The 20499-nt window shown below is 44.0% G+C and overlaps 1 protein-coding gene across 1 annotated transcript in view; it reads right to left on the bottom strand.

Annotated features, from left to right (window-relative positions):
* gpc4 (glypican 4) overlaps positions 1–19783 on the bottom strand; it is a 30114-nt gene extending 10331 nt beyond the window's left edge. Inside the window, exons 1-2 of the mRNA XM_070962931.1 lie at positions 19045–19783; positions 697–855 (exon numbers count right to left, since the gene is read on the bottom strand). Of these exons, the coding sequence (XP_070819032.1) occupies positions 697–855; positions 19045–19201 (316 nt within the window). The 5' untranslated portion in view covers positions 19202–19783. The remainder of the gene's footprint in view (positions 1–696; positions 856–19044) is intronic.
* Positions 19784–20499: the final 716 nt, after the last annotated feature.

Below are 20499 nucleotides of genomic sequence, written 5' to 3' on the forward strand. Positions count from 1 at the left end.
ACTGACTATCCCTCACTGCCTTTCGCAGACACATAAGATCTTAAGGTCTCTGACCGGCGATGCACAGGCGTGCACACGTACATGCAACCGCATCAGACCACGCACACAATTAAAACGCTTTTAGAAACTTTAAAACTGATGCTCTCTTTCTTTTTCCACCAATCAGTTTGAGAAAAGTCTTTATCCTCTCATCAAGCATGTTTCCAGCAGAGCTGCAGTGGTGGCATGGTTGGTTGGCTGAAGGTATTCAAAGCTACCCCACTTCCTTGGTGACTCAGCACTGTTGCATGTTCCCATGCGCTCCCAGGGAAACCTGATCCCAATATTTACAGGCATACACACATGTGTTCACACACAGAGGAACAGGAAGTACAGAGAAGACTAAATCTGAAGATGTGTGTGGTCCGTCTGGAAGCGTGCACGTCTCTCTGGAGGGAAAGGAAGCGGGTAGTAGCGGACCAAGCTGCAAGGGGGGACGATGAGGCAGGGAGCTGAGACGTTGAGAAACAGGTGGACGGGCCGGCAGACACAGACTGACTGTCTCCGCTCCAGGCAGTGCACTGGCAGGTGGGAGCGTCCATCAAAAATCCCGCAACACATGCAAGTGCTGCTATCGGGACATTAGCCAGCAGCACAGTGAAGCCTGAAAGTGGCTGTTGTGCATGTGTGTTTTTGTCTGTCAGTGTGTTTGCTTACTGTCAAAGTGGTCGTGCCTCTGTTTGAAAGTGGACTGCAGGTTGGTGCTAAGCCTGGAGACAGGAGCTTTGATCTCCGTGTGGCTCTGCTGGCTCAGCTTCTCCTCCATCTCCACCGTGCAGCAGGAGAAGCCCTGCGGACACACTTTCAAGGGGGCTCCTGCAAGAGTGGAGAACACGTCGTTTAACACCATGTGATGTCATCACAAGTCACATCGATACAGAACACTTCATGTTACAGTGAAAATAAAACAAGACCAGCTCAGCACACACCAGCAGGCCTCTAAAAGTGATTACATTTAAATTAATATACTTTAAGACCCCATCTGTACACCTACACAGCTGCTTTGTTAGTGTGTCTGTGGGGGTTACACACATGTTTATCAGCCATTAACACAATTCTGTGCATTTGTCTGGGATTAAAACCTTTCAAATATTGAGTAACAACTTCACCCCTCACCAAATCAAATCCACCTTGGCTGTGAAAACCCCCTTAACAGCTCTTAAGTGGATTAATTGCAACACTCAGCTCGGAGCAGTCTTTAGCCGGCCACTTTACAGAGCCTTGCTCTTATCCTGGCACTTCCCTGTCCTGATTGATAGTACACTGCTGTAGCTTTCTCTGAGTGCTGTGTCCTTCTAAAACACAGACTCTTAAGAGGTGAGGATTAGCTCTTCAACCACTTTGACTCCAGCCATGTGCACATTAATGCAGATAAATCTAAAACAGGCAAAATGCCTGTTTTAGATTTACTCATTTTGGCTTTGCATCCACATGAAATGCAGGAAAGCAGCTTGTGTCCGTTGTACGAGGCACATTTTCAAAAATGCATATGCATGATTTCCATGTGACTTCAGGGATCTGACTGTCACATAAGGTGGTGACAGAATGGTTAATGTTTGCTCTATAAACAAACATGTTTTTTTTCTGTTTTGCAATTTAAGTGCAGTTGGAGAAATGTTCTGAAAACGCTTACGCAGACAGACAACATTTAATTTAACAGATATGCATTAGTGTGGACACCAAAAACCTCAACACAACCTCCTCTGAGCTACCTCTGTTTCCATATCGAAACCATTATTCAAACCTGAATACTGTCTTTGATAAAACAGCGACTGCCAACCTTGTCAAAAGTGAGTTGAACATCCAATTAAAAGGAGGGTCAGGGGAGGATGAATGCAAAGTTGCAGCTGCAATAATGTTTTGTTTTAAACGTGGCTGTCAGAATTTGGGAGAACACAGGGATCCTTTCACTGCATCCAGGCACCAACGGCCTGTTTAGTTTTCCCCACCAGCTCGTGCTCACTGACTCCAGGTCTGTGCGCACGCACAGGTCACGGTTAGTTGCAGGGCTTCCATGTCATACATGCACTGGAGTCTTAAAACGACCTGTAAGTTTTCCAGCATTAATTGACAGACTCATTAAACATCCCAGATTAATTTAGCCTAAAGAGATATGTCTGACTCTAGCTTTTACATGGCATGTGTTTCTTTTATATGGTGCCTCGAAATGCATCGACATTTCGTTTAAAGCCACAGGAAACTCAAAATTGTGAACGAAACAGGTGTTAACTTGGTTAACTTCCTCCAAGGCACAACAAAAATGTCTGAAGCATATAAGCATCTTAACTACATGACCTGTTATGCCATATATTTACTGCCTCTTCTCACTTCTCCTGCTTTGTTAGTGTTAAACACAAAAAAACGTTCTAATCTGTTACTTATTTGGTTGATCATTGCTGTGTTTTTGGCTCGGGCTGTTACAGTCCCTCTGGCTCACTCATCAGCTGTGGGATTTTTCTGGTACCATCACTGCTGGTAGCCATATTTAATATGTCGTCATGACAACCAGAGCCATTTGGATTTGTTTTTCTGTGACATCTTGAGTTTGTTTTCATTCCTTTTGTGCATGTAATAGAAACGCCCATCGACTTCTGTTAGAAAAACAGGACTTAACTTCGGTGACTTCTGTTATTCTACAAATGCATACTTTAAAAGAGAAAACAGGCTTCCACATCAAGTTTGCTGTAACTTAAAGAATCTGAGGTTTTGCTTCAGCACACTGAACATGAAACTGAAGAGCACAACATGTTTGGATGAAGTTCCCTGCACGTCTGAAATAGTAGCTAAAACATTAAAAAACTAAGGTGCGGGGTCAGAAGTGACTCATAGCATCACAATCATCTAAACAGGGCACCAAAGGGAGGGATGCACCCTGGCGCCATAAACTAGACCCCTCTGTCTGGGATCAAGTCCAAATAAGCCTCAAGTCACTCCTTCTCTTACAGTCCTCTCCCCAAACTCATCTCTCTCTCCCTGCAGCCCTCACCCACTCCACTCAACCCCCTGCTATACACACATGTACATACACACACACACTCACACATACCCAGGCATAGTTGGCAGCCCTTACCTAAATGTATTCACACATCACATCACTGCTCAACACATGGCTCTTTGTACCAGCATGATTGGAGGTACAGGGAGCAGCACACACACACACACTGAACTTTTAGGTGAAACAGCCCTCCAGTCTCTCCTCCAGCAGGGCCCCCTGCTTCCCCACAGCAGAGGCGTACAATCAAAAGGGTTATATCCACGTGGAAAATAGCACTAGTTACCAAAGTACACAAATAAAAGTGAGATGGTCAATATTTCACAGGAATGTCTGTACAAATGTCACATTGTTAGCTCAAAGGATTAAGTCTCTGAAAACTGAAGATTCTTAGCTAATGCATACTTTGTGAAAACATTTTGGCAGCCAATTTCTCAAACCGCTGGGAGAAAAATGGCACTGCTGGAACACAAGAGAGCAAACAGTTAGCAAGAGCAGTTAGATCCTATAAAAATCAACATCGTGCCGGACTTTGCGTGACATGTTTTAGCCTTGCTATTTCACAATAAGCTCGGTCAGTCATTCCTCTACCATCACTGGCATGAATAGTCTTTGTGTGATGGGTGAACTGGCTCTCAGTTGTCTTATGGAGTTCCTTTAAGGGGCCTCTCACTCCTCCAGCTGCCCGAGTACTTTAAGATGTAATAAGACAGAGTCAGAACATTGTTCAAGCGTAGTTTAGAAGAGGAAAACTGCCATTTATGGTGGTCAAAACAAGAGCGCAGCATCTTGTAAACAAACATGTGACTGTGTGTCATGGCATTCATCAGCTCTCCACTGCCTCTCTGCCTTTCCTTTGTGGGGAGACCAGCATCCCCTTTAAATGGCTCATAAAATAAGTCACTTCCCTTTGACATTGTCCTGCCTCTCAAACGCTGTTCTCAGAGGAAGGATGGTGGGGGAGGTGAAAACGCCTCATAGACAAAAACCAGATTAGACACCTCACCGCCCCCTCTGCCTGCCATCATGTGCCCCTGAACCAGACGGACCTCGGGGTGCCCCCCTCCCAGCCTCCGCCTCGACCACCACCACCCTGCAGGCTTAACCAGTGAGGTCAGGGGTTAACAGCCACTCCTCTGAGAGAGGTCCTGTCCTCTGACCCCCCACCCCCTGTCCGCCAGCCACCACATCCACCACACACAGTAACTCACCTCCCCAAGCCCCAATCACTCCAATAATACCACCAACACACACACAGACCCCCCCCCCATACATGTAAGCAATTAAGGGCTGTAAAAGTCGCAGACACATGCAAAACATATAAATAGAAAATCTTAACTCATATACTGCAATCTGAAGTCATAAAAGTCTTCTGAAGGATTATTTTTGTACCTTCTGAACTCAAGACTTCACCAAAACTGCATAGCAAGCCGCTGAGAAGGCCACGGGGTACCGCATGTCACAAACCATTCACCAACGTCTGTCGCTAATTGGAGCCTGGTGGTCTGCAACTGAACCGAACCTCGGTGCTTTCACGCAGACATCAACATTTGTAAATAATTAAATGATAGACTGTATGCCGCTCATAGTCTATGTACATACTAATTCAATCCCAGTGGAACGCAGGTAACTCGACACGTTGAACACTGGGGCAACTTCATTTCAAAACATGAAAATGTGTGAACAGACTCCAAGTCGGCCCGCTTGATCTTCAAAAAGACCCACACATAAAACTGAGCCCCTAACATACGCAGGAGTGTGAAGTATGCAAAACAACACTTATGAATACAAAGGTTGACTATTAATTGGCATATTATGCTCCCTGCTGTAACATGCAAAGGAGAGTGCTGCCAGTCTACTGAGCATATCTCACACAGACTCTTGTAAATTTGCACGCCCTGCAGCCACAACATTCTCCTCTTGCGCCTCACCTTTGTCTAGGCTGTAATTATCCTGAGGGGATTACGGGATTGGTGCCATTTGTCGGATAACTTTCTGTTTCGCGCCTCATCCCGTCATGCACTGTGGACCCGCAGTCGTTCGAGGAGTGTGTGATGTTAGTTTCTAAGGTGTGAAGTTTTATTCATAAGGATGCATTTTGAATAAAATTCTAATAATTTGTCAACAGTTTCAAAGAGGCAAAGTAAAAGGCCACGAGGTGAAGCCACAATTGAAAGGATTAAAAGGCTGCAAACAGCTGCATATTTCATTTCCAAAATGATAGCAATTGCTCTCTAAGTCATTCCCTTCTTAAATTCTTTCCTGTTACAGCACGCTGTCAAATCACCCCTTTCTTTTGGTCTCTCTCTTTCATCTGTAAGGGCTCTGCAGTTGTGGTCTGTATCTGGATTTTAAAAAATGAATTCCTTGACTGGTTCAAAAATGTCATTTATCCATTTAGGAAAAGCCTTTCCAATTAGTTTCTCAGTCAGTGATTCAATGTTTCAACAATTCTGATAATTTGGTTCTCAGTAAAGAAATAAATAAATCAGGAATTTGAAAGAAAAAGTCTCAAACTACTTTGCATTTATCAGCTTTCAGTAATAACTTTGGAAAGGCACCATTTTGTTCAAAAGTTGGAGGATGTGTCATCTTGAAATTAAACCCACACATCTATTCAAACTGATGGAGTAAATGTTTTCAAAGCTCCATAATAGTGCAGGGTCGAGTAGGGGAATCTTCCATATGAGATCAGTCTCGTGCTATGCACACAAAATGTGTAAAAGTGAAATTATGAGGAGGAGAACATGCAGTATCCGAGCCACCAGTGCCCCATTTTATAGCACAACGTTTTCACAGTGCAGTCAGGAAAAGTGCTCTGGTTTAATACGATGTTTCCCCCATATTACAAGAAATCCTTTAACTAGCCGAGCTGACTAAGAGCTCAGTCTTATTTACAACCTGGAGGAGAAGCTGCAGGGGGAGGGAAGGTTACAAACATCCACACATTCACACCAGGCTGCTGCTCAGCACAACCGCAGACTCTCGCTCGAGGGCATCATGCCAGTGGTAGTTGAAGGAGGAAAAGCGTATCTTGTTCAAGGTGCCCATCCAGATTTTCCAAGCTCTTTTTTCAGCAGTCAACCCTGTGACGTCTGAGACAACCTGGCACTTGCTTTACTGTCATCAGTGCACAGAAATGGTGAATTTTTCAGAATTCTCCAGGAGAAAATAAATAAAAATCATATGCTGGGACAAAAAAAGCATTACACGCGATACTGGCTGGTAACAACAGAAAGCGAGAAAGAGCTACGTCTCTGTTGAGCTCTCACATTTCCAAACTGTGTTAAGGAGACTGAAAGCAGTGTTATATTCAAACACAGGAAACTATTCAAACTGAATTATAAAAGCCAGGATAAATGTAACACATGCCTATGTCTCACATTTATCTTGCACACTAATGCTTTGCATACATGGGTGTACCCTGAGCTATGGTGGGATCACCGCAAAGGGAGAAAATGTTCAACAACATTACGCTGTAAGCGGAAACCGTTATTAAAGACTCGCCTGTTCATATGGAGATAATCAGGGCAGGGTGAAACTTCCACCTACTCCGCTTCTACACTTTTGCCTCTTACAAAAATAGAGTTATGACACGTTTAAAGCAGTTTTGGCCAAACCAATAATGCTTTTCAGCTTTCAGTTCAGTAGGAAAGTCAAAAGGAGAGTGAAGTGTGCTGGCAGGGGACTTCTGAATCTGACTGAAGTGTTTTAATGAAATGGCGGGCAGCAATACCAAACCATGTCCATTTCTTTGCTCTGTTGTGTTTCACTTGACTGCTGTTCAGCGTCTCCAAACACAACTGAACTTAGAAGCTGAAGGACAGACAGCACAGAGGCTGTTGTAATGAACGTATGAAGGGGTTTTATCGACGGACGTCGTGGGGGATGTTCAAAACCCGGACACCTACAGAAGATATCTGAGGTAAATTACATTACTTTTCAGCATCTTTGAGAGAGATAACTAGCTTGCTGTGTCTACAGTGTCTACAGCCCCTCGCTGGGGGTGGAAAGCAGATTATAGCATGATGCTCCAGCTGACCCATGACTCAGACATTACACTCCTCTCATAACTAGCCTATAGCCTGTAAAGGATGTAACTGAAGTAGGCAACAACTTTAAACGTTCAAAATTAAGCAGTAAAATCTTTTACAGGAACTGTCTGAAATTGCAGCGTGAACATCTGCATGTTTGCGTCAATAAAAAAATAAGAGTCCCAGTTTGTTCTGGTGCTGCTCTTTGGATTCATCGTTCATATGTGCGGTATTTGAAATTGTTGCATTTTGCAGGCCGTATTTTTTTTCTTTGTGGCTGCAACGACAGTTTCCATTGAGATCGCCACATTCATCTAATGCAGATTTACATTAAAGACAAGAAGAGTGAATGGAAGTGATGGTATTGTAGTTAAATGGATAAATCACGTGTATCAGCACAAAATAAAGGCCAACAGCTGATCAGTGAAATAGGTGTGTGATTTAATATATACACTAATCTAACCTAAATATAAAGTAAGAAAGTGACACTTGAATGCATCTGACTTTGCCTCAAACGTAGCATGTAGCATTTATCATGTGACTCTGATACAGTAGTTTATCTCTTGGCATGTAGTCAGCTGACCAGAAAGCAGCCATCCCTCACATGATGAGTCACAACACTAATGTTGATTTGACCCACAATTCAGCATAAGCCAGAGCTGTTAGAGGTTAATATGAAAGAACAATCACGTAGCGCATCAGTAACTTCCATAAATAATAGGATCTTGTACTGGGAGGAAGCCTCTCAGTAGTGGTAAACTCAGGAAACACTTGCACCGCGTGTGACATGAGAGATTTACTCCACTTAGAACAATGCTCACCATCCATTTATGAGGCAGGAAGTTTTGGTTTAGCGGAGTGAATATTTTCAGCTACGCAGCCAGCCACAAGGCTTTGGATAAATGTCTGTGTAAAATGATGTTTCCTTAAATAAATCAGGAATTAAAAACTCTTCCACAGCACAGCTGTCAAAACACCAAACTGCCAAAATTTGCTTGTCACATGGCATGACTATGATGAGAGAGAAAGGCATGTCTGCTGCAGCACAGCACGAGGCAGAGCAGAGCTCATTACAGTCTGCACGTCCCATCACTGCGTTTTACACAGAAGATGCTTCACTGCCACAGACAAACTCTAAACTTCAGGCCAGCTCTCATTCAGACTGGGAAACAGTCACATTAAATGTTTGTCTGTGATAAATTGTCCACATTTCGTGAATTATTTTCTAAGAGACACACCATCTCACGAATAAAGCACACACCAGGGTCCATAAATTTGAGCCCTCTGCCACCAGAGTCCATTTCTGATTACTAAACCAGTCGGGGCCTCTGGCCAATTAAAACTCTCCATTTGTGAACATTCCAAAACGCTGTCATCCATGAACATTTACCCAGAAGCCCCTGGGGAGATTCCACAACATTGCCCTGGCCTCTCGCTCTGTCTGTTTCCCTCTCCCGTCCCGGCCCTGCATCTCCGGCTTTGTCCCCCTGCACAAAAGCTCCCTGCCTGCACCACTTCCCAGGTCACTGCTTTTTCAGGGTTTCAGCTTGCTCTTTCACTTCCCTGAGTACATTTAACAAGTCAGAAACCAAATTCCAAGCACTGGGGCTGTTCTCAAAACCTGCTGCACAATTTAAATCAAACCTCTGGTGGTTTTAAAAAAAAAAAAAAAAGTAGTGGAGGACTACTTTTGACTCTTTGACCTCTGCATGCAAAACCGTGTCAGGTAAATATAGCTTCTGATTACAGATTGTGCATGTGGAAAGAAATTATTTCCATAAATTCTCATGATAGTAGGGTGGAAATTTGGGAGGGTGACAGAGGCTGTTAGCCAAAAAAGCTGAAAAACTACATCTCGCTATCTAAAAATGAAGGGAAAAAAACACTTATCTGCAGAGAGTATTCTACGATAACATAACAGAGCTACAGAGTGTGTGAAAGCAGGACATTACATGGGACCAAAGGGGGTGAAGCAGAAAGGTCACAAGGATGTGTAGGTCATTCATCTCAACAAGCTGATGTGCTGTCTGTGTTAATTAGTCCAAAAATGCCACGCACTACAGTGGGCACGGGCCAATCAACCACGGTACGATATGATTGTCTTACCTGACAATAAACATTTGGCTCAAACGAGCACTGAGGTCTGCAAGAGGTCAAGAAATACACAAACAGTGAAGTGAAATGAGATCATAAAAAGCAACGGTCAAACCTCAACACTTGAGTAAGTTCTGTCTCTTACTGTGAGAAAGCTGGAGGCTATGATTCAAGTTAACACAGTTATGGGGAATTCATACTTCAAACAGACGTGGTTTGTTTTGGGACGAGGTTGAATTTGTGCCATTTTCATAGCGTGCGCCACACAAACTTTCTGCAACTTGTTTGACTTCCTTCTGGTAAATAGAGCAACCACTGGTGATTGGCTTGACTGCCACTCAGGCATGTGAAAGCCTCACCATTCAGCTCGGTGGTTTTAACATGACTGCCTACGTCAAATCATGCATGTTCTACAGACTTACACAAAAAGAGGAAAAACAACGCATAACACTGACACATAAATTAGGAACTTCGCGTCCTCCCATCACTGCTGGGAATCCTTTCCTGAGAGGGAGTTGAAGGCAATGATTCACGTTAACAGCTGGTCTAATCTTTCACCTTTTCCACATCTTTCTTTCAGGTTATGAGCCTTTTGATGAGCCGCACAGTTGCAGCGTTTGATCTGGTGCTTTTACTACAGATTCCACCTTGATGCTTTAGCCTGGTCCGTGTGTGAGTGAAAGAGAGCGAGACTGTGTTATGTTTAAGATTTGCAGAGACAGGCAGAGGTTTTGCAGACAAACGGAGAGGACAAGTTACAGCACAGCGTGATTATCACAAGGGAATAGAAGAGGAGGAGGAAAAAAAAAAGGAGGCACAAAAGACCTTCCTGGCTTGTCCCTCTACACTAGCCCTCCGTCTTTCCACTGACTCACGGCACACAAATGAAAACAGACTTTAAAGGAGAAGATGAAAAACACTCTTTACTTAAGGCCAAGTGCTTTACCATGGGACCCTGCGCAAACACTGTTGTGCTGTCAGAGAAATGGACTACTGTTGAGCTTACAAATAGGTCCTCTTTAAGATGTACTTCACATGCTGCTCGAGAGCCACGCACTAGACTATCGAAGGAGGCTTTACACTTAGAAAAACTCTGTCGCCTGGTCAGATGCATTCGCCGTTGCATGTTTCACACAAGAAATCACGACATCCCTCCCTCCATCTCCACATAAAAAGAATTCAAAAAATCCAACTCTGTTGAAACATATGAGAGCCTTTAAAAGACTTGACACACAAACAATACATTTCATCGTTGCCAGTAAAAGCCAGCACACCCCTCCTAAGGACAGGGAGCTCTTTGACAATGTTTATAACAGACATCCAAAAGCAGCTGAAGTCCACCAGATGTTGAGGGAGGACGGGGCCCTGCGAAGCCCCCCCAGGCAGAATGAGGTCAGGTACAAGATCAGGTTTCTGGAAGCTCAAAGCGACAAAAGGGCAACAAAGATTCTGATATACCTGTTGGGCCTTACGAAACTGGACACCAGCGGAGGCGGTGGGAAGAGAACCACTCATCGGCGACTGTCAAAGGGACGAGAAAGCCTAAACCTAACGGTACAATGCTTTAATGGCCTCAGTCATGGATGGTTCAGCCCGTTCCTGAAATGTACCGAGTGTGTCAATAACTCAAAGCTTCTTGCCATTCCAATGATGTACAATATTTCAACCCCTGGCAAGTTGACTCATATTCCCACATAGCGGCTAATTTTTCTGCCAGCAAAAACCACCCTCACAACACACTGACCAAATGATTTGCAGCTTTGGAGCCATCGTTTAACAAAGAATTTGATCCTTTCATGTGTGCAATTTTTTCCTCCCTCGCTTATCGGCCCTCGGCCAGCAGGACGTCTGCCGTTGTTTTCTTCATGTTTTAAATTTGAGCTTTGATGACCTGCTTTTAACACATGGCATCGACTCGTCAGTCAAATTCACAGAGCTATGTGAGGCGGCCAAAGACCTGCCGAATGCTTTTTTCTTTGACAGAAGAAAGGACTTTTGAAAAGGCGCAGAAGAAAAACCAGGGGTTTTGATCTCAAACAATATAATTTATATGAAAATAAATCTGAGAGTGAGCAGCACACAGAGGGATTAGGTAAATATTAGGAAACCTCTTAAGTTAACTGCAGTTTGGAAAAGTGAGCTAAGTGTGAGTGACTGCCTCGTCAGTGGGAGTCTTGATGTAGGCCTTGGGAGTAATTAGCAGGGATTACAGCTCATCTGGCCTGCACCCAGCAATGGGGTTTCAGCCCAAACACCCAGGCAAGTCCCTGGCTTCACTCCCTCACCGCTCGCCCTAACCACACGGCCCTCTGGCGAGTCACACAAATCCTAATGAAGATCATGGCTATCAACAGAGACATCAAGCCCATTGCGGCTTCATAGGAAATCAATTAACCTTGGTTGAGTTACACCTACATCATAACCACACTCCCCCACCGGCAGGGATGCGATGACTTCAGCGAGCGAGAAGAGGGTGATCACACTCCACCCCTGTAGTTTGGGATCAGAGCCCGCTGCCCTTTGCCACACTCCTCACAGCTGGCTGAGTGACACCAGCGCTGAGGTGATCAACACAAAGGAGACGCACGGAGGCTCAAATATCAGAGGAACAAAAAATTACACCACCAAGCAGCAACTGCACAAAAGGACTTCAGCAGCCAGAGATGGAGAAGGGGTGATGGTGGGAGATAGTGAATATATCGGTGATGGTTATCCATGGCACAGGAAGTGTAGGAGTGGCTGTGATAAAACAACTCACTCACATACTGCACATGGATGCACTGATCTGATATTGGGCCCATCCTGGTCTAGTCTAAAACGCTTCACTAGACACTGAGACAACAACTACATATCTGATTCAGGGCAATAAGTTAAGTCTAAAAAACAGCATATTTTCATGTTGTATGGATCATTTCATCTTATGCAAACTTGCAAAACTGTTTTGCTCAAACACTCCATCAGGGGTGAAAGAGTGTTATTGGTTCCTCTTTCACATTTAGAACTGATAAAACCGTGAGGAGACATGTGTTAATAAGACATGTGGTCTAGTTTTGGCAGAATCAGAATCAGAATTCCTTTATAAGCATCATTTAAAAGCTTTTTTTTGCAAAGAGAAAACAACTACCCAAAAAGCAGACAGTACACAGGAGAGGCAGATGGGCTAAATGGAGCAGGGTAGTAAAATACCAGTAAACCACTGTCGACAGTGAAAAAAGAGGAAATCACCCAGGGATGAGGAAGAAAGGAAAGATTAGGACTGAAACAAAACCTCCCAGAGGAGCTGCTAAAGAGCAAGCAAGGGGAGAAGAAAATGAACCGATGTGTCAGTCGGAAAAGAGGGAGGGGGAAAAGAGACTTTAACGGCGTGCAAACAGGACGCGTTAACAAGGAGTTTCAGGGGGTCGCTCCGCTCAACTCAAAATACAGAAAACCACAAAAGCAGATCAGGGTTTCTCACAGGTTGCATCAGTCAAGCATCCTCACAGATCCACCGAATGATAGTCAAGTTTGTGTCCACTCATGGTAAAAACACTCTGTGGGGCCCCTTTGTTAAACCTTGTTTTGTGTTGGAGCGACGTGCTTGCTGCTCACAGGGGTTACAGGAGGAGAAGGCCGTAGGTACATGCCTGTATGACTGAGCAACGATGAGTCATGGAAGGCATGCTTCCAGTTACCTCTCCACCTTCCCTAAGCCTGTGTCACACACACACACACACACACACACACACACACACACACACACACACACACATACACACACAGTCACACATTCTCTCACTGGCTCCTGCCTGGCCCACCGTTTCTGCTGGATATTCAGTTGGACTCGCCCCAGTACAAAACTCTTTCCTGTCAGTCAAATCCCCCCTCTCTTGTGCTTGTGTGAGCTTGTGTGTTGATTATGCCTCAGTCAGTTCCTCCAGCGCTCTCTTTGTTGCCGTGTGTTCCCAGCTCCGGGGCTCCCTATGTGCAGGTCTTGGTGGTCCGGTGTGGAATGTGGTGAGGAGGGGGGAGGCAGGCTGGCCTAAAAGGGGGTGCTCAATTGTTCCCACACACACAGCATCCACCCCCCACTGCTCTGTCGCTCACTTGGCCATTTGGGGGGGACAAAGCAAAGGATGCAGAGAGATGGAATTACGGACACTCAGTCGACACACGCACACACTGCTATTGAACTCACGCTACACTTGGAGCATACTAAACAAGCGTAAGAGGGAAACTTCAGATTCCACAGTCCAAAATGTTGAAAGCTACCCGAACACCAAATCTGGTCTACAATGGCAAAATCATTTCATCCACCAGCTTGGACCGTGCAACAAGAAAACCAGACAGTCGTTCTTGAACTTCTTCCACGGGCAGCCCACATTTTTTTGTACGCTGTGATAAGATGAATTGTTTTGGAGCGATGATAAGGCCGCTGTTGCTGGCAGAGCAGAACGGGACACCACGAGAGCTCCTGATCTCAGAGATGCCACGCTGCAAACGCAGGAAGCTGATAAGAGCGGTGAGATACTGCAGAGCTGGCAGGCACGTGCAGCTGCCCCTCCCCTCCCTCCTCTGGCCCCATCTGGATGCTACAAGTTGCAGTCAGGCTCCCCCTGGGTTCACAAGACCTCAACCTCATGATACCTAAACTCAATTATGCTGAAGGCTTGCAAAACAGTTAGGAAGGCAATGTCACATATACAGGACAGAGAGCAACAGCACTGTCACATTTTCACCGATTCTGACTGATCCAAGGATACCACCAGAGAGTCGAGAACTTGGCAATATTGAGTTTAACCTCAGTCATAATACAGTGCCTTTAAACTGTTAAATCTTCAGTGGATCACTGTCCAGGAGCGAACCCTGTCATCCTCATGTAACCTGATGTTGGAGAAACAAAAGCGGAGGTCAACAGTGAAGGCTGAGATGATTGTGTTTTCCCATTCTGCTAACAGTACTGGCATGTCAAAACACAGAGAAACGTTCATTTTAATTTTAACACCTGTTTCCACAAAAGGCAAATAAGGCAAGAGAAAAGAAGTGCTTGAGCAGTTTGAAACCAAGAAGCTGCAATAGTCTATCCCATCGCTCAGGAATGTTATCAGAGATTACTGTTCATGCTTTGGCTTTAATGCGGGGTGTTTACTTAATCTCAACCCACACACATTTTCTCAATTTTCACTTCAAATCAATCATTGATATTAATGTTTGTGCAACTTATTCCTCTTGGGACAAAATTATGTTGTACGATGAAGAACTTTTTTTATTTAGACTCAAAGCAACCAGGCAGCAAATCTTGATCTCTTTTCAGAAACTTGAAGTCAAGATTTCATTATTACTGAGTTTAACCTGCGGCAGCATTTTCGGCTAGTGAAAGTGCTTCGTAATACTGGGATAGCTCATCTTTATACAGCTGATTCAATACTGATGCATGATGCTGATGCATCGCTATGACTGTAATGTTTTTAAATGATTTTTCATGGATTGAATGTCTAATCTTAAGTGTAGTTTTGATGCACTGCGAGTAATTCCTTATTACTATCATGAGTCAGGCTCGCATGAGTGAATTTACAGTTGTGTGAAACCACACCTATGGGTGGGACTACGACAGTTCCTTAAATGACACACCTGAATCCGTTTAATCCCTCTGTACCTGGTGAAAAACCAGTTTGGGCTCAAAAAAGTGTTCTTCTTTCATGTACAAATCAGGAACGAACAAAAGAAGCATTTAACAGGGTTGCCTCTTTTGAAAGATGTAGCCCAGAGTTACGATTTGGGGATTTTGGGAAGTCAAAGAAATGTGTGTTTTTTCATGGTTTTATTGCATTTCTTCTCTCATGAGCAATATCTTAAAAGCCACTGTGGGTTTTCCAGTGAGTTCATTACTTTAAAATTGACTGTAAATCTGAGATTCAGTATCAGCTACAACATAAACTACATTTTATCTGTATGTTAGCGGTTGCTTTTGGACTCTTGACCTCCCAGACTGTAAGAACATGAGGGAGCAAGGTGTGTGTAAAAAATTATAAACCTAACAGTTTGGTTTCTGCCATCTGAGTCGGATCTTTGTATGAGAAGTTTCTATTTTGCAATGCAACAGCTATTGCAGAGACAGTCATTGTGTGATTTTCAACAACCAACTTACAACAAGAAATTACAGGAAATGGGACATCATCGCAAAGAAACGCACTCAAACGATCCCTAGTGATAAGACATGAAAAGTGTTTCACATAAAACAGAAACAGCCGTTTGAGTTTTATGGGATTGACCTTGTGAGACACTTGGCGGGTAGTTTATTAGTTAATTATTACAGGTGTTGAAGTCCCAGGGCACAGTTCTGAAGAGCACAGCCACTCAAATATTAGTCTTTGAGCTTTAAAAGCTGCTGCAGACTGTTTGTGTCCCAGTTCCCTGCTCTTATCTTATCTGCAGAATGTCACAGCAATAACAAGACCTGTTATTTCCCGAACCTTAATGATGCAGGGCATGCAGCCACCAGCTAAGGGGGAAAGAGCCCTCACAATGTGAGACTGCAGAATGTCTCGAGCTTACCGAGAGGCCAACGCGCTGAGCTCATGCACGCTTTGAGTTTCAGTCATAATGCACTGAACTGATTATGAGCAAGGGATGTTCTTCGTGCTGAAGGGAGGGAAAAGGACCCTCTTCCCTTTGATCTCTGCCATTGTCCCATACCTGAAGCATGACATCAAGCCTGACTGCCAGAGTAAACCAAAACAGATTTTGCTTGAAGAGCAGCAAAAAGGGGAAGCACAGTGTCCTGCCCAGCAATGAGTAGCCTTTGACATGGCAGATGCCAATCTGGTCAGTGTTAACTGCTCTGCCTTCAGGCGGAGCTTGAAGAGACGGCCCATGTTGCAGCTGTGCAACAGCACTTAGCAAGTAGCCTAACTTTTATCACAGTATCAAATATAACTGTTAAGGAAAGTAAACACTACCTACTATTATCAGATAGGTTGTGACAGTTAAACCACCATTTACTTTCTTTATGATTTATCTGTCATCATTAGTTCTGTGAGCATCATTTATTGCCCAATTTAAGTCAGGTACTTCAACCACAGGCCCCAAATAAATCATTATCTAGCCGACAAACTTGGAAACGAGGTCTTGAACAGCTTCCACGTGAGCAGTAAAAGACTTATACTGTGGGATCAACAAGGAATTTACCAACTGAGGTTTCTGTTCCTCTCTATCGCTTAATTCTGTCTATGCTGAAGCAATCAGGGTTTCCATTTCAGTTTTACATTAAACGTCTTTATTGAATCTCAAGTCTGGCTTCAGCTGAGCCTGTCTGTAATTTGAATGGTAACAAACATTCTTATCTCAGCGCCGCCAACAACAACACAAGATGTTTGTGGTTATAAAAGGCAAGTTTTGAATCCTGTGTCTCCAATAAGACTCATATTCCACAAATCTGATTTACGATGCATGTATCAAAGGAGGTAAACATTTCAAAAACTACTTCTGTGACAACTGGCAAAGACACTGTGTAATTTGCAAAGTATGTCTTTCTCTGCAACATAAGTCTGCGGAGTTATGGTTAAAGTCAAAAAAGCCCCTTATTTTTGGAGAAATGTTCTGATCACAACCACGAGTCTTGTGTGGAACAAAATAATTTGACTCAAGCTTCTGACTCAACCCCTGTACATGCACAGACCTTTTCCAATGAACTGCTCATTTGATTATTTAATGCTAAAATCAATATTTATGATATATGTACACATGCAGGTAATTAATGGTCTAACCCTTCAGCAACCTCACGCCCAGCTGAAGTTAAACACAGGCTGTCACGATCAGGACAGAATTAATGTTTTGAGCTTGACCCATTACAAACTGTAAAAGTGAAGCTCTGACAAACATGACTGAAGCTCAGACTGAACATCTGGAGCCATATCTCCCCAGCAACGTGAAGCATTTCAAGAGCGCAGGGCTTCTGTATCTGCTTTTTGCTTTCTGGAGACCCCCAACTCTCTTTAATGACAGTAGACCTTGTTGCTTTCTATGGATCAATTATCTCAGTCTCTTTCAATGACAAAGAAGTGCTCATTGAGGTTGGCCCTGCCTAATGCCCAGACATACACCAGCAATCTATTGTAAGGAAAAGGCACGTGTGTATAGCACACAAACCTGCACAATAAAACTGCCTCCATTCAGGTTCCTCTTTCAAAACCCAGAGATGCAAGACAATTAAATCCAACCAATGCAGACATGTTGGGGTACTCTCAATGACATTTAGCATCACAAAGACATACAGACAGAAAACAAAAGGACCTATAGTCTTGTGTGAAACGCAGGAAAATAATAAGTTCTCAGGCTCTTTGACAGTCAGGTCCAACTCAAATTCTAATGAGCCGCTGTGTCCTCAGCAGGAAAAAACAGGAGTCTGAACACCCTCTCACAATGTAAAGTTAACTCATAAATGACATCAGAACAAGAAAGAGGACACATAGAAATTAGTCATCCTTGTCAGATGAAATAATGCCGTGAGCACATAGCCAACGGGCTCTGAAATGTTTCAGGTGAAATAATACCTGCAGAAACAGAGAAGCTAATCATTAAGTCGACTGAAATGACTGCAAAGGGAGGAAAAAAGACACCAACATGACAGCGGCCAAGCGTGGATGCCCCACTTCTGTAATTTTAAACAAGAACGTCATGCTGGAGCCACTGCAAAACTGGCAACCAACCCCGGCTGAATTTAGGGGTTTGAATATACGTGTGCATATTCATTTTAACCACCATAAAATGAAAAGGAAATGAGAGAAGGGAGGGATTTAAACTATGCAGGGCACAGTGGAATTTCAAAACCCAACCCCCTTCCCCCGCTCCAAGCCTTCACTGTAAAAGCCCCCCACCCCAACACACGTAAGTTTCCATCACTTGGGTTTAACTCATGATTAGCTAAATTGATTTGCCTTTTCACCTCTGTCTATTAACACAGCAGCTCCCATTTATTGCCAAGCAGTCTGCGCTGGTGCACGACATCCTGCCCTGCTGACTAGACGAGAGGCACACGTAGAGGTACAACATGCACAGAAATGTTAAAACCGCAAAAATCAGACTAACCAAGAGGGAGGGGGCACCCAAAAGTCTCCTTCACAATGCACAGGGGTGTTTACTAAATCACTGCAGGCTGCCTGCACTTCACAGCCATAGGAGTCTCCACTAAGGAAGCCTGGAAATAAACACAGGCCTGGCTTCTTTCAGTGGGGAGCAGAGCTTGTGTGTTGATTATAGCTCTTTATTGTTATGAATTACCTACAAGTATTTCCTAAATGAGGACTATATTTACCCACTGCAGCAGTGGAGGGTTTGCAGCCACATATTTGCCTGAAGCATTCATCCCCAAAAGTTTCAGATTTTTTCCCCAACACTTAAAAATGTCCTGTAACTTTTAACATGGAAAAAGCAGAATGTCTGTATGATGAGGCATGTTTCCAGATAGACTTTGACAGAGGCACAAAATGTCCATTTGCAAACGTGACAGCTTTACTGTTTGTTGTAGGACCCTCTATACTTTTTCGTGTCAACGGCTCCTAAACTTTACTGCATTTGAGGAGATTTTGTCCTGAGGAAAACCATCTGGAAAAGGCTTTAAAGTGAGTTATGACTTAAAATAGCTGGCTGTCTCAGTTGTATAGGAGAAGCTAACAATGGGACAGCAAAAAAACCTGAGAGCAGATTTTAGCCCACTGACCTTTACCCACTGCCACATAATGCTAACGTTGCTAGCTTAAAAAGTTCTCATTAGCATTACTTCGGACCACCGGGACACCCCTCCAGGACCCACGGAGGGGGTCCCTGTCCCCCACTTTGGTCACCACTATTCTGGACTACAGTGTTTGAGGTCAAAACAGGCATAAAAGCCGAAGTATAAGCACTCACCGTTGACTCCTTTGTTGGGGACATCGTTCACGTTGAAGCCTTTGGAGCTGTAAGCAGCACGAACTTCGTTGCAGTTTTTCAACTTTTGCTCCGCAGTCCCAGACACAGACAACACAACCAGCGTGCAAACTACACCCAGCACCAACAGCGTCTTCATTTTGTGTCAGTGAAAAACAAAAAAAAACTACCGGTACCGCCACAAAAAAGTCAAACAAAGACTATCTATAATCGCTCAGGTGTGTGTAAGCTAGGACAAAGTTTGATCGACTCCCACGCTGAGTTTCCTCATGGAGACGCGCTGATTTCTTCAGCTCGACAGATACTTCATTCACAGCCGCTCTGAGGCCACCTCTCCACCGACTCTGAGGGAGGAATAAACGCCGAAAATAGCCTTAAACACGGGCCAAACGTCCTCCGTTTAAGAGCTCGGCTGTGTGTGAGAAGTGCCGAGTTCCAGACTCAATCGAAAAAACACGAAGAAGCGACAAAAAAACAGTTTTAAAACACGTAAAAACTTTTTTTTTCCTAACTGCGGACAAGAATCTCAGAATCACACTACAGCTTCACGGCTTCGACGGCAGGATAAACCAGTGGAGGTGAGGAGACGGTAGGAAGTTGCCGGGAAGGTGTTTTTCTTCTTTCTTCCTTTCTTTTCTTGCTTTCTCTCCAAACTTGAGGAGGCCGTGGCTTCTGAGGGACAGGACACTGGACTGTATGCTAGTCGGACTGGGATCCAGATGCGGCCAGAAAACCCTAGTGGACACCCAGGAGTGAGCGCAAGTTCCGGGGACAAAGACCTGGAAAACAGGAACACCAGGGGTGGAGCGTGGAGCAGGGACTTCAAACCCTGGGCCCTCTCTGTCTGTGATGTCTAGACGGGTGGTAACCAGTCCTGAAAATCAGGACTGGAGCTGAGGGTGGAGCAGCACTGTGGTATAACATGAAGGTTTATCAGTGGTCCACATGACAGAGAGGGGAAAAAAACCACAAGATAACCAAAAGTCCTCAAAATCACAAATCTCTTTCATTGCAGACCCCTGTTTGACCTGCGTTTGAGAGGGCCCTCTTATCTGCTTTTACTGTCCGGGCGGGGATAACGGCTCAGATAAAAACCCTTTGAACTAAACAGACCTTCTGCTGCTTCTCTCACTGTCCTAATGTAAAATAAGTGAAATAATTAGCAATGAGAAAGTGGTTTCTCTTGTTTTCCTGTGGACCCTTTCAATACACCCCGAGGACCTTTGGGGGCCCTAAATCTTGATGCTAAAAATACTCATTGAAGGTTTTCCATGATGAGAAATATATAAATAAATGACGAGTCATTCGACATTCCTTGCTTTCCAAATGCTTTTGTACTGCATGGCATCCATTTACATAACAAGAAAGCACATGACATCCAAGACATATTTTCTCCAAATATATTTTTACAGCTCAGTCTTTATAATCCAATATATC

Source organism: Chaetodon trifascialis, chromosome 5 (genome assembly GCF_039877785.1).
Source record: "Chaetodon trifascialis isolate fChaTrf1 chromosome 5, fChaTrf1.hap1, whole genome shotgun sequence".
NCBI lineage: Eukaryota > Metazoa > Chordata > Actinopteri > Chaetodontiformes > Chaetodontidae > Chaetodon > Chaetodon trifascialis.